At 34.8% G+C, this 15,194-nt stretch overlaps 1 protein-coding gene across 1 annotated transcript; it reads right to left on the reverse strand.

Moving 5' to 3' along the window:
* Positions 1–9,593: 9,593 nt before the first annotated feature.
* LOC133851153 (exosome complex component RRP4 homolog) lies at positions 9,594–13,018 on the reverse strand. Its single transcript, XM_062287467.1, has 7 exons — positions 12,765–13,018; positions 12,501–12,602; positions 12,348–12,393; positions 11,597–11,686; positions 10,981–11,046; positions 10,831–10,896; positions 9,594–10,256 (listed from the first exon to the last, which is right to left on the reverse strand). The coding sequence occupies exons 1-7, from the start codon at positions 12,917–12,919 to the stop codon at positions 9,801–9,803; spliced, it is 981 nt and encodes a 326-aa protein (XP_062143451.1). The 5' UTR covers positions 12,920–13,018; the 3' UTR covers positions 9,594–9,800.
* Between the last annotated feature and the right edge of the window lie 2,176 nt (positions 13,019–15,194).

Consider the following 15,194-nt stretch of genomic DNA (forward strand, 5'->3'; position numbering starts at 1 on the left):
CGTATTACCAATAAACTCGTGAAATCTCTGGCCAAAAGGTTTTCGGTTCTCAATACCTCAATACCTCAAAAATGAAACAATAATATGATAAGATTGAAATAGACAAACAAATAGAGAAACAAATTCAAAGAGAAAGCTGCAGAGATTGGGCATGAAATGATAGAGCCTATGCACCAATTGGAAGAACTGAATCGATGGAGGTTAATGAGATGACGTATACGATGACGTTAAATTGAACACAAACAAAAGTTATCTCAGATGATAAATTGCACAAAAACCTAAAGGAAATCAAACTCTTCTTCGAATTGCAAACCTAAAAACTTGAAATTCTCGACCTCCTTTGTGTTATCTTCATACAGTATCGCTCTCATCAATTCTCTCCGGAATTCACCGGTTTGGTATCCAAGAAGACGATAGAAAGCAAAAGAAAATTCAGAGAGAAAACCAGAGAGAACAACCAAAATTACAGAGAGCTTCTTCCTCTTAGGGTTTTTTTTTTTGGGAAAATCTCAAAATCTAATGGTATGAGTATAAAAGGGAACGTAGGGCGAGGCGGGTCTACGGGTGAGAAAAAATTTAATCCCGTAACCCGCCCAAAATCACGGATTGGCATATTAAGGACCCACGAATTTTCAGAAATGCCATATATCCGTTCTTGATGGGGCGGGGCAGTGTGGACCAGGGCGGTTTTACGGGTACGGGTGGGTTCTACCCACCCATAGCCGGCTGAATGATTAGGCAAATTAGACAATCGCTTAAGGCCTCCAATTAAATAAGGCCTCAAATAATGATAGTATAATTAAATTTCCTTTTATAAAAAAAGAAATAAATCAATAAAGTCCAATTATGACAAAAAAGTGAGTCAATGCTCTTTAATTAAGGCCCTAAATATGGTAAAAAAATAATACTATGACAAAAAAGTTAGCCAATGCTCTTTAATTAAGGCCACAATTACTGTAAAAATAAATACAAAGAATTGAATTCCAAGATATTAAGGAGAAAAATAAAGAAAAATGGAATATTATATTAATTGTACTCCTGAAACAGTTATTAAACTTATAATTTTACATGAACTTAAAATTAACACTAAGTGGTCCATTAAAATAATTATTAGAATTAAGTAAATTGAATTGTACATAAAAACGTATTATATGTAGCTCAACACAAAATATGACATCTGTTGAAATTAAATGTCTCTTAACAAAGAGGAATTTTGCAAGTCGTTCGAAAAAAAAATAAATATTTAAATAGAAAAAAAGCTCCACCTAAATTTATCGCTTTAGGCCTCAAAATCTATTGAGCCGGCCCTTGTGGCAACGGATGAGCATGATGAAGAATGAAGCGATGAAATCTACTTTCTGATTTGGAAATGCGTAAAAGATGTAACTTGTTGGGTCAAACAAGCTAGTTATAAAGATTAGTTACATAGAAAAAGGGATCGATTGGATTGGACACTGAAAAATCAAGAAACTCAATTGTATTTTCATCGTTTTTGAGCTTGGTTGAGCTTGAATCAACTTGTTTACATCCAATCTTTCAATACAAGTCGTTTCCACCGTCAAATTCATTCTATTTCACAGTTCAGTAACACATTGCTTTTATGTCTAGATTTTTTGCGCTGTTGTAGGTTGCTTGCTATAGAGGATGAACATGGTTGTAGAAGATTAGGATCAAGGGTGTAGTTAGGTGAAGGCTTGGGGGTTCATGGCCCCCCCAAGCCCCAAACTTTTTCCAAAAAAAAAAAAATTAAGTTTTACCCCTAATTTTTTATTTTTTATTTTTATTAGTTTTGGACCCCTCAAAATTTTATTTTTTTTTAAATTTGGCTGCCCCAAAGTTTAAAAACTTGCTCCACCCTTAGGATCATCTTTACTTGTTAGCTGGAGGATTGGATGTACATGGCCATAGAGCTGAACTGTACTTGGACCAGTATGTCAAACCCTTCCATGGAATGGGATCGTGCAACTACTGTAGACTTGTCCACCTGTCCCTTTTCCTAAACTTGTTAACACAGGATAACAATCTCTTCTGCTACAGAAGTAGCAAAACTCAGATGTTATGAGTAGATTACATTCATCTGGGAGTTGCGAGAACCTTTCAGGAATCCAAATGACAATCAAAATTACCTGCCATTCATCTTTGCTCTTAGCTTGTCTGTCATGGGGAACAGCCCGGGACAGGTTATGCTTGTTGTAGTGTTCTCCAAGTCATTGCTGTGGACTGTGGAGCATCCTTTTTCACTGGAGTGAGATTGTGGTTGTTTGTATTCCATGCATTTTGTTATTATTGCTTTGCATATCTCCACATCATTTAGAAATTGAATTCTGAACATTTGCTTCCAAAATTATATGCACATGCCACTGAGGTTGGAGTTATCTCCTGAAGAAGAAGTGGTTACTTCAATGCACATGGACATAATTAGGTACAACATCATCTGATGCTGTTTTATTTGCTTATTCATATTTTCATTGTTTTAATTTACAGCTGAAACCAAAAGTGAATTAACTTGTTTTGCTTATATTTTCTTAGGCTATTATGAGTTTCATTTACTCACTCTAGTCATGAGGCTTCAAATTTCCCTAAAACCACTAGAGTTGAACACCACCACCACCCCTTCCCGTCTTCTTCTTCTCCACTTGGGGCAAAGGTAGAGGTCTAGCTACTTCAAGAAAAAAGGCCCTAACGCTTTTTCATTTTTGTCTTTTTTTGGAGACAAAATGGGTACATTGCACTTTTCTTTTCTTTTTTTTCTTTTTTTTTGAGGGGGGAGGGGGGTTATGTAATCTTTAGTTCGGAGGACATTGCTAATTTAATGTTAGTTTGAGGGGGCATGTGTACTATTTCAACCTGATGGTATCGGGGGTAGTGCGACCACCCCATAGCTTTTAGTTGTGGTGGCTGATCACTCCCAAAGAGATAGTTTATGTAACACCCTAAAAAAATTAATTAACTGATAATTAACTTTTTAGTATGCCTCAAAGTCTAATTCTCTCAAATAATAGAACCGAGGGATCTCCAACTCCTCAAGAGAATACTAACCAGCAAAAATACATTATTTTTATCAGCATTAATTATTACAATAAGAGCATCTATTCATAATCCTTAATATGATTTCCATTGAATGTATAAATTATCTTCAACAGTTTTTTTTTTTTTTTTTTTTCAATTAACAAAAACAATGTCACAAACAGATAACTGAATTCAAACTTTTTGTCTTTTTCAAAGTGAAATGATTATATATATTGATTTGTTGACTCTTTAAGACGATACCAACACCCAAACACTATCATGGTTATTAAAATATTGATCCAGGTGAAGTTGAAACCAGACTTTAGTTAGGATACACACACACACATATATATATATATATATCGGAATATTCTTTCATATTTTTGCATTTCTTTTGGAACTTGGATTTTACTTTTACTTGGAGTCATTCATCTTAGAAAATCCTCTTCTTATTTAGTCTGGGTTGTGGTGTATGAATTTGAGACGGATGGAGTTCCCCAAATCTAATTTGAATTCCATTTCTATGTGTAAAATCATGTGACCCTTATGACCAAACAAGTTGCATGATAAAACATGCGATTCACATGTTTTGTCATGTAAATAAACCCACCAGCCAACTGTCTCACATTGAAATGAAGAGGAACTGGTTGGTGTTAAAAGAAACACATTCGAAGCTTTCACCAATTTATTTTGTGTCATTGGCATGTTTCAGTTCTATTGCTACGTTTCTACCACAGCTCCAAACATGAAGGCAAAACCACCAAACCCCATATTGATCATGAAAGGCAAGAATAAGCGGTTTTGGGAAATCACAGGTATGTACTTTTTTTAAGAATTATGTCGTATTTAATTTTAGATGGATGATTGCAAACATGGGGTTTTGTCGGATAAAGAAAATGTGATACCATTTTTGATATATGGGTGTTACAAGATTGGTAGGATTGATATGGGTGAGAGGTTTTTGAAGGACATGGGCAAATGTGGTTACGTATGCAATTGGATGGCTGAAGTGACTAATGGCTATTTTGCTGATGTTTACATGATCAATCTCTGTTTTTATGTATATTTTTTAAATTTAGAAAAAATTTTGACATCTTGAAATTGCTGAGTTTTATTTGCATTGATTTGTTTGTTAGCGATGGGGCGATAAAGAGCCCGGCCGATCAACACTCCACTGATAACGATCAGCTAGAAGATCAATAAGAAGATAGCAGACTCTGTCGACGAAGATGAAGAGGATGCTATTGATGATGCCGATGTGTGGCAGCCGGGGCTGGCTGAATGGCTAGGCAAATTAGGCAATCTTCCTCAATTAAATAAGGCCTCAAATAATGATAGTATAATTAAATTTCCTTTTATAAAAAAGAAATGAATCAATAAAGGCCAATTATGACAAAAAAGTTAGTCAATGCTCTTTAATTAAGGCCATAATTATGGTAAAAAGTAATTTTATGACAAAAAAGTTAGCCAGTACTCTTTAATTAAGGCCTCAATTACTGTAAAAAATAAATATAAAGAATTGAATTCCAAGATATTAAGAAAAATAAAGAAAAATGAAATATAATATTAATTGTACCCTGAAATAGTTATTAAACTCATAATTTTACATGAACTTAAAACTAACACTAAGTTGTCCATTAAAATAATTTTTAGAATTAAGTAAATTAAATTCTACATAAAAAAAAATAAATTATATGCAGCTCAACACAAAATATAACATCTGTTGAAATTAAATATCTCCTAACAAAAAATTTTTTTTGCAAGTTGTTTGGAAAAAAAATAAATTTTTAAATATAAAAAAAGCTCCACCTAAATTTATCACCTTATGCCTCAAAATCTATTGAGCCTGCCTTGGTAGCAGCGGATGAAGATGACTCATTCCGATGAAATCTAGCTTCTGTTTTGAAAATGCGTAGAAGATATAACTTGTTGGGTTAAACTGGCTAGTTATAAAGATTACTTACATAGAGAAAGGGATCGATTGGATTGGACACTGAAAAATCAAGAAACTCAATTGTATTTTCATCCTTTTTGAGCTTGGTTGAGCTTGAATCAACTTGTTTACATCCAATCTTTCAATACAAGTAGTTTCCACCGTCAAATTTATTCCATTTCACAGTTCAATATGTGTATGCTAGATATTAGAAGTATGAAAAATTGTACTCTTTGTTTACCATTCTGCCACAAGTTTTGGAACTCATCCGAAATAATACAAGGGGAAATTCTGATGTGTCCTTGCTCATGTTGTTACGTGGAAAGTGCAATATTTTTAGTATTTAAAAGAATTGAAACTTTTTGGAAAAAGTATATACACCCCTTCAAACTAACACCTAATTTGCAATGTCTTCTCCCGAGCTAAAGATTGCATTAATGTTCCTTCCAACCTATTAAAAATTTGCTATGTCCCCCAAATGACAAATATTCCCTTAATAAAAAATTCAAAAAAAGTGGAGACTGACCCTGGCCCATAGCAGCGGTCGTGGGCCATACCCATGGCTTTTGTTCATTTTTTTCTCGAACTTTTAAGGTTATTTTTGTCTCATTGCATTTTTGTCTTTTTTTTTTTTTTTGGCGGGGGCTTATGCAATCTTTAGTTCGGAGAACATTGCTAATTAAATGTTAGTTTGAGGGGCGTGTACTATTTCAACCTAATGGTATCGGGGGTAGTGCGACCACCTCAAAGCTTCTAGTTGTAGTGGCTGATCACTCCGAAAGAAATGGTTTATGTAACGCTCTAAAAAATTAATTGATTGATAATTAACTTTTTATTATGCATCAAAGTCTAATTCTCCCATAGAATAAAATCGAGGGATCTCCAACTCCTCAAGAGAATACTAAGCAGCAAAAATACATTTTTTTATCAACATTAATTATTACAATAAGAGCATCTATTCATAATCGTACTTTTCTTAATATGATTTCAATTGAATGTACAAATTATCTTCAACAGGTTTTTTTTTTTTTTTTTTTTTTTTTTTCAATTAACAAAAACAATGTCACAAACAGATAACTGAATTCAAACTTTTTGTCTTTTTCAAAGTGAAATGATTATGTGTATTAATTTGTAGACTCTTTAAGACGATACCAACACCCAAACACTATCAGGGTTATTAAAATATTGATCCAGATGAAGCTGAAACCAGATTTTAGTTAGGATTATGATTTAAATAGTAAGATTGTCACAGATATATATGTATCGGAATATTCTTTCATATTTTTGCATTTCTTTTGGAACTTGGATTTTACTTTTGCTTGGAGTCATTCAGGGGCGGAGCCAGCCCCCCCAAGTTGGGGGGGCCAAATTGAAAAAAAAAATTTGGGGGGGCCAAAATTTGAAAAAATAATAAATTTTGGGGTAAAATTTTAATTTTTTTAAAATTTTTTTTAAATTTTTTTTTTTTTGGGGGAGAACCTTGAGGCTTGGGGGGGCCAGGCCCCCCCAAGCCTCAACGTGGCTCCGCCCCTGGAGTCATTCATCTTAGAAAATCATCTTCTTATTTGGTCTGTGTTGTGGTGTATGAATTTGAGACGGACAAGAGTTCCCCAAATCTAATTTGAATTCCATTTCTACGTGTAAAATCATGTGACCCTTATGACCAAACAAGTTGCATGATAAAACATGTGATTCGCATGTTTTGTCATGTAAATAAACCCATCAGCCAACTGTCTCACATTGAAATGGAGAGAAACCAGTTCGTGTTAAAAGAAACACATTCGAAGCTTTCACCAATTTATTTTGTGTTGTTGGCATGTTTCAGTTCTATTTCTACATTTCTACCACAACTCCAAACACGAAGGCAAAACCACCAAACCCCATATATTGATCCTAAAAGGCAAGAATAGGCGGTCTTGGGAAATCACAGGTATGTACTTCTTTTTAGGAATTATGTCGTATTTGATTTTAGATGGATGATTGCAAACATGGGGTTTTGCCGGATAAAGAAAGTGTGATACCATTTTTGATATATGGGTGTTACAAGATTGGTAGAATTGATATGGGTGAGAGGTTTTTGAAGGACATGGGCAAATGTGGTTGTATACAGTTGGATGGCTGATGTGACTAATGGCTATTTTGCTGATGTTTACATGATCGGTCTCTGTTTCTATGTACATTTTCTAAATTTAGACTAATATTTGACATCTTGAAATTACTGAGTTTTATTTGCACTGATTCGTTTGTTAGCAATGGGGTGATAAAGAACTCGGCCAATCAGAAGATCAGCACTCCATTGATAACGATTAGCTAGAAGATCAACTAGAAGATAGCAAACTCCGCTGATGAAGATGAAGAGGATGCTGTTGATGATGTCGATGAGTGGCAGTTAAGGCTGATTGTAGGGGTGGGCGCAAGTTGGATTGGGCCGGATTTACATGTTTTTCACAACCTGCCCCATAAAGAACTAGTTTGAAAATCGAGATTTGCAACCCGCATAATAAATGGTCAACCCGCTGGGTCTCGAGTAGCACGGATCGGGATGGGTTCATGCGGATTTGCGGGTTCAAAATGAATGATTTAGTCAGGTACATAGAACACCAGCGTATTACCAATAAACTTGTGAAATCATTGGCCAAAATGTTTCCGGTGCCAAATGCCTAAAAAATGAAACAATAATCTGATAAGATTGAAATAGACAAACAAATAGAGAAGCAAATTCAAAGAGAAAGCTGCAGAGATTGGGCATGAAATTATAGAGCCTACGCACCAATTGGAAGAACTGAGTCGGTGGTGGCTAATGTGACGGTGTATACGATGACGTTACATTAATTGTACCCCTGAAACAATTATTAAACTCATAATTTTACATGAACTTAAAACTAACACTAAGTTGTCCATTAAAATAATTTTTAGAATTAAGTAAATTAAATTTTACATAAAAAAGAATTATATGTAGCTTAACACAAAATATGATATCTGTAGAAATTAAATGTCTCATAACAAAGATGAATTTTGCAAGTCGTTCGGAAAAAAATAAATATTTAAATATAAAAAAAGTTCTACCTAAATTTATCATCTTAGGCCTCAAAACCTATTGAACCGGCCCTGGTAGCAGCAGATGAAGATGATAAAGAATGAAGATGACTCATTCCGATGAAATCTAGCTTCTGTTTTGGAAATGCGTAGAAGATGTAACTTGTTGGGTTAAACTAGCTAGTTATAAAGATTAGTTACATAGAGAAAGGGATCGATTGGATTGGACACTGAAAAATCAAGAAACTCAATTGTATGTTCATCCTTTTTGAGTTTGGTTGAGCTTGAATCAACTTGTTTACATCCAATCTTTCAATACAAGTAGTTTTCCATTCCATTTCACAGTTCAATATGTGTTCTTGTGCACACACAAGAACACATTGCTTTTATGTCTAGATTTTTTGGGCTGTTGTAGGTAATTGCTTGCTACAGAGGATGAACATGGTTGTAGAAGATTAGATCTTCTTTACTAACATGGCCATAGAGCTGAAATGTACTTGGACCAGTATGTCAAACCCTTCCATGGAATGGGATTGTGCAGCTACTGTAGACTTGTCCACCTGTCCCTTTTTCTCAACTTGTTAACACAGGATAACAATCTCTTCTGCTACAGAAGTAGCAAAACTCAGATGTTATGAGTAGATTACATCCATCTGGGAGCTGCTAGAACCTTTCGGGAATCCAAATGACAATCAAAAATATCTGCCATTCATCTTTGCACTTAGCTTGTCTGTCATGGGGAACAGGGACAGGTTATGGTTGTTGGAGTGTTCTCCAAGTAATTGCTGTGGACTTTGGAGCATCCTTTTTCACTAGAGTGAGATTGTGGTTGTTTGTATTCCATGCATTTTGTTATTATTGCTTTGCATATCTCCGCATCATTAAGAAATTGAATTCTGAACATTTGCTTCCAAAATTATATGCGCATGCCACTGAGGTTGGAGTTATCTCCTGAAGAAGTGGTTACTTCAATGCACATGGACATAATTAGGTACAACATCATCTGATGATGTTTGCTTATTCATATTTTCATTGTTTTAATTTACAGCTGAAACCAAAAGTGAATTAACTTGTTTTGCTTACATTTTCTTAGGCTATTATGAGTTTCATTTACTCACTCTAGTCATGAGGCTTCAAATTTCCATAAAATCACTGAAGTTGAACACCACCACCCCTTCCCTTCTTCTTCTTCACCACTTGGGGCAAAGGTCGAGGTCTAGCTACTTCAAGAAAAAAGGCTCTAATGCTTTTTCATTTTCCCTTTTGTTTTCTGTTTTCAAAATAAAAATATTAATAAACAATTCAAAATATAAAAAACATTTTAAACTACTTCTATCTTTAATGTCGCATCAAAACGCTTTTTTTTTTTTTACTACCGCATTATCGAATTATATAACAATCGTATAACAGTATATTAAATAACATTACTCTTAACAAATGGAGGCAATTATTTTCATTTTATAACATGCTAAACAGTAGCATAATGGTCCGAGATGCTTCAAACAAAATTGATGGATCCAATGTGCCCGTGACCTCATTTTCACTGTCAATCGCAATAAATTATCTCCAATACATAGTAATTTCCAAGTCTGAGTAAGGAAAATACTAACATGTGTAGCTTAAAAAATAAAGAAAAATAAAAATAATTGCCATGATCAAGAAAAATGCAATTCTGTTTATGTTACATGATTGATTTTTCCGCTCCACAAGACACTCATCCTAACTTTCATGGAGTAAGTAGTTAAACAAAAAAGAGAATAGAAAGAAAGAGGGAGATGTGGAGGCTTCTCTAAACACTAGGCACATAATTGGGATACTAGAATCATCCATTTTTATTTATGCTTCTCCTTTCAGCCTCCCCCTCTGCAACCAGAACACAGAACTCTGAACCAAGCATCTCATGTATATCCAGATTCAAAGAGCTGCTTAGGTTAACTGTCTCCATGATCACTTCCATAGTTATATTGAAGCCTAAAATAGCAGATACCCGGATAGCATTTGCAATCCTACATATGTTCCGCCTCGTCTCTATTGGCGTGTAGGTCCGTTCTTGCTCCTCTAGAGTTCCCGAATTGCTATTCGATTTAACATTCTGCCATTCAGGTTTATTCACTTGATCCTCTACCATATCATCTTTGGCTTCAACATGTTCACCAACCCAGATGAATCCATTACAGCCAAGTATTAAGTCGACTCCGTACCGTTCTAGATGGTGGAAATGTTGTTTCCGTCTCTTCACTAGATAAGCAGGAACAGTGAGCAGTTGACCCCTCTCAAGCTGTAATGCAAATCACCATCATTAATAGAAATAATAATGACCACAGCAAACATTAATGGATAAAGGTTATGACACACTGAACTAACAAATGAAACAATAACAAAGAAGACACTAGAAGGAGTCAGTTATTTGATAACATGGTTCTAATCTAACATAATATTGAGAAATAGACTTAATGAAAGGAAAAAAAAATATTACTGCTATAGAACCTTTAGTTGCTTCAAGAGTTATCACATGAGCATGCAAATCATAAGCTTCACACGCCTAGAATTGCTCTGGAAGCAACTCAAGCTCTAGCAATAAAAGCAGGCAACTGATTGTACTTGCTTAATTTTTAGGAAACTGTATCTTCTAAAACAGTTTTGGGTAAATTTCTTTATTCCTTGCATTATAAATTTAAACTTTAAGATACTCAATGTAAGGAAACTTTTCCAAACTTTTTTCTTCAGTTCCAACAGTCCTTGCTCGTATTCTTCTTCTAGCTAAAGAGAGCCCGTCAAGCAATTATTTCCTCCCTTTTGCTTTCTACATCTGAATAAAGAAGTTTATAGATTATAAATAAGATAAGACAAACCTTTCCATACTTCTGACTTCTTGCTTGGAGGTGTAAGCCATCATGCTGCAAACCACGGACTTCAGCCTGGAAAGAAGCATTATTGGTAAAAGATTGATCATAAATTCATCCTTTCTGGAACAGGTAAATAATATGTATTATAGGACTTACACAAATAACATCATCCTCTTCAAAAATACTGCGCATGTTGAGTTCATCCAAAGCAGTTCGCCGCCTCTACCAATCAAAAGGGTAAAATTTGGGTGAGGCTTGCAAGTTTACACAGGGAACAACATGTGTTGCTTAGCTTATAAACATAAACATTCAAGACATGCACCATCACACAGGCACAAAAATCTCTTCACGAGCGCACACAGAATCTGAAATGTTTGACACCTTTATGTCAACTGAACATGCACACACACATGCTTGCGCGCAAATCATACATGAAAAACTCAAGAAATGTATCCATTAAGAGTTTATGAGGTATAAGTAAAAGATAGGCATCATGTAGCTTTAACCATGAAAGAAAAACATTCAGTTAAGCACGCCACAGTGCCATTTATGAATGGTGACGAAAACTAAACAACTTTGACACAGACACAGAAAAACACAGACAAAAGAAGCTTTAAGACTAACTAGTTCACCCAAACTGAACAAAATATTACTAGTTAGTAACTTTTAGATGTGTTTAAATTGTGCTCTGGCAACAATATACCAGTTTTGCTTTATAACAGAAAACCATTTCCATTGATGAATATGAAGTTTACGACTAAAGGGGATATACCTGGATACCATCAGGTAAGTTCATCGAAGAAAGCATCAAAACTGCACTCTGGCTATAATTTATGTCCAATCTCCAACGCTTTGGAGCAACCTGAAGAAGTATGGGTTAGAAGAGAGATAAGAAGAAAGAAAAGAAATATCCTTTGACAAAGGAAAATGTATTGATATAATAATTTTGTTTCCTGATTGAACGAGTACAATCTTAAGTTGGCTCTATACATTTCACTAGACTAAGAAGATATAATCGACTTCTTTGATGAGCATAGCAACGTAAAAACAATCAGGTCATAACATATTTTCACGACTAAGTTTTAAAGCTGGTAGAAAAAACATATATTAGCATTAGGTATACAGACGCCTAACCAGGAAAAAAACAATTTCTATCATCAGGAAAATCATATTCTCACAACTTTTTAGACAAAATTTCCCATGACAACCTTTTCTGGCAAGAAGCCACAGCTGATGAAAATATTATAGGACCACATCAGTCTGCCATATAAAATTGTGAATCCTAACCAAAAGTTAGCAGACAAAAAGCAAATTCTTCTCCAATTACATTGCAGAATTGCACACCGATAAGCCTCCTCAGCCTAACGCCATTAGAAACTACAACTAACAAAGAAGCACAATGTTTTATAGAGAGAAACCCGGCTCAATGCCGCATACATAACTTATAAAGGTACGTTTGCTTTCATTAAAGCTAATCATTACTACTACCCAATAAAAATAGGAGTTGGGTATTTCTGTTTTACCTCACTAACACGCCCTACTACGATATCTCCGACCTCCGGCTTGTACCTAATGATCATTTAAATCCCAATTATACCTAACCTAATTCAATAATTATAAACATAAAAATGTAGGATTCTGCTAAAACTGAAATGCAAGGCAATGTGAGTGACTACCTGGCCCGCAATGTGCGGACATATACGAGCTTGTTCACGCGCTCGACCACGCCACAGACCGTCGCAACCACTTCCCCATTGAGGTCCAAGGTTCCATGTCCCCTTAAAATCCAACAAGAAAAAAAATAGGAAAATTTTATATAACGCAAACATACATACAAGATACATACAGACGCATAAAAGGATGATATGGAATGATACAAAACCCTAGAAAGAGAACCCAAACTTCAGAATATGAAAAGCTGATAAAGAAGTGGTTGGTACTTGAGGACGCCATCTTCGTAGCTGACAGGGATGGAATCGGCGATGGTGACAGAGGCGTTGGAATTGACCTTTGAAGAAAAGAACTCGAGCTTTTCCAGAGCTCTCTGGAGCCTGATTTTCTGGGTTTTGTTCAACGAGAGCTGTATTTCTCTCATCTCTCTCTCTCTCTCTCTCTCTCTGTGGAATCTCTTTGCAAAGGATCAGAGAGACGGAGAAGAAAACCCTAAACCCTAGCCGTAGGGTGAGTTTCCTGAGTGTTTTTCGAGCGGGCTGGATCTCATATATGTTGGACTTCAAGATTCATTTAAAAGGTCCATTGGGCCTAGGATCTTGAAATTCCCAATTTCCAAATCATGAAAAATATGATTTTGTTTGAGGTTTAAAAGGGTGTGGAATTATTATTATTATTGAACATTTATAAGAGATATTTAAAGTGTTAGATATTTTTAATTAACAAAAACATTCTCAAGAACAGAACTGAATACAATATATATATATATATAACTACAAACTTATTATATTTCAAAGTGAAATGATTATAAATTAATTTTGTAGACTATTTAAGACGATACCAACACCCAAACAAAAGGAAATTTGTTTGTTCATGCATACTATATCATTGTTTTTTTTTTTTTTTTTTTTTTTTTTTTTCTAATTAAAATATTGACCAAGATGAAGCTGAAATCGGATTTTAATTAAAATCTTAAATATAGTTAGGATCATGATTTAAATATAGGTTTGAAAGTCAAAACTAAAAATAATACTCTTTTTTTTGGGGGGGGAAGGGATACACATCAATAATTAGGGATGCATGACACCCTGAACTTATGTCATGTATGGACAGACACATGATACAAATCAAAGCCCAATTAATTAGGATAACGAATTTATCCACTTTAAGGATAATTCTTTTGATAGTTGATGCTCATTAGTTTTATTTAGAGTAATGCTAAAAATCACATTTTTATTTTAATTATCTTACAATGTTAACATGACAGAATCAACTTTTGTATTTCTTTTGTTTTTTTTTTAAAAAAATGATTAATCTAAGGATTAGTTGGGACTGCCATGTTAGCATTACGAGATAGTTAAGGAATAAAAATGTAATTTATAACATTATTCTTCAATCTAATAAACACCCTAAGCTTACTACTAGTTATGTTATTTTTAGACAAAATTTTAGCCTTAAATCTAATATAATGTAGCCTTAAATAACATACATGAATAACAAATAATTTATTAGTAGTTATTTAAATTAATAGTTTTTAAAATTTTAGGGTTTTTGTTTTAATGGTACGTATAATTGGATCATGAAGAGTGAAGATCCCCCCAACAACCTCTGTAGATTGATGCATGTTAATATACAATTTGTATTGATGTGTCTAAGTGCAATGTGGCATTAGCGTCTTTTACAAATGCTAATAGAATGACTATTTTTTTTAGAAATTTGATTCCTACACAATAACTGCACAATACTTCCTTACATGGGGGTGAGCCCTACACACTGAGCCCTACCTCATATGAGGGGTTGTTGTAGTGGTGTTATAAATCTATCATTTTACTTTCTTTTTTTTTTTTTTAATGGAGGAACAAACCACAAGATATATTCTATAAAATTCAAACCACAAAGACTAATTCTATAAATATGCAAATTATATGAACTAATTTTACATTTTTTTTTTTTTAATAGTAAAGGAAATAACTCGATGATTCCTTGTGGGACAATAGGATTGCGTAAGTTTGGGTAGGACATAATTAGTCTGATGCCAAAGCAATCATGTATATTCTACTCACAAGAATCAACATCTTTGTCTGTCGCTCTCAACTAGGATGATCAAGTCTTGTGTGCGGAGATTATTTTCTTTTATGAAATAACCGTTCTTTTGTTTTGTAGGAACCTATTCCTTAGAATAATTATTTTTACTGGAATATCTATTTCTTTACGAAGAGGAATACCTATTCCTCTAAAAAAATGAGAGGAATAACTATTTCTTGGAGTAAAAGCAATATTTTCTAGAAAAAACTATTTTTTATTTTTTTAAAAAAGAAAAATATCAAACCTTTCACTGGCTTGTCGGCCACCCCCATATATGAACACCACCCCCGGAACACCTCGCAGTGGACCCCAGAGGCGTTTCAGGGGTGGTGCGACCACCCTTGGCGATTTTGGGGGTGGCCTGTGCCACTCTCGATTCTCATCGGGGGGGGGGGCTGGGTTGACTTCAAGGGTGGCCACAACCACCCCAGATTGGCTTCGGGGGTGGCTGCGGCCACCCCCGATTCTCTTTGGGGGTGGACCTCCACCCCCGATTCGCTTCGAGGGTGGTTGCGGCCATCCCCGGCTCTTGGTGGGCGGCTGACCACCCAGATGGGTGGTCGGCCACCCATGGGTTTTCAATTTTTTTATTTTTGGTTTTTTTAATGATTTGA

Source organism: Alnus glutinosa, chromosome 12 (assembly GCF_958979055.1).
Source record: "Alnus glutinosa chromosome 12, dhAlnGlut1.1, whole genome shotgun sequence".
Classification (NCBI taxonomy): domain Eukaryota; kingdom Viridiplantae; phylum Streptophyta; class Magnoliopsida; order Fagales; family Betulaceae; genus Alnus; species Alnus glutinosa.

Bases quoted from the DNA above. Each gene is read 5' to 3' on its own strand.
- LOC133851153 (XM_062287467.1), bottom strand. From the start codon at position 12,919: ATGAGAGAAATACAGCTCTCGTTGAACAAAACCCAGAAAATCAGGCTC. The intron at 11,687-12,347 runs GTAAAACAGAAA...ATACTTCTTCAG, and splicing joins TAGTAGGGCGTGTTAGTGAG to GTTGCTCCAAAGCGTTGGAG. The intron at 11,047-11,596 runs GTATATCCCCTT...TTTGATTGGTAG, and splicing joins ACTTACCTGATGGTATCCAG to AGGCGGCGAACTGCTTTGGA.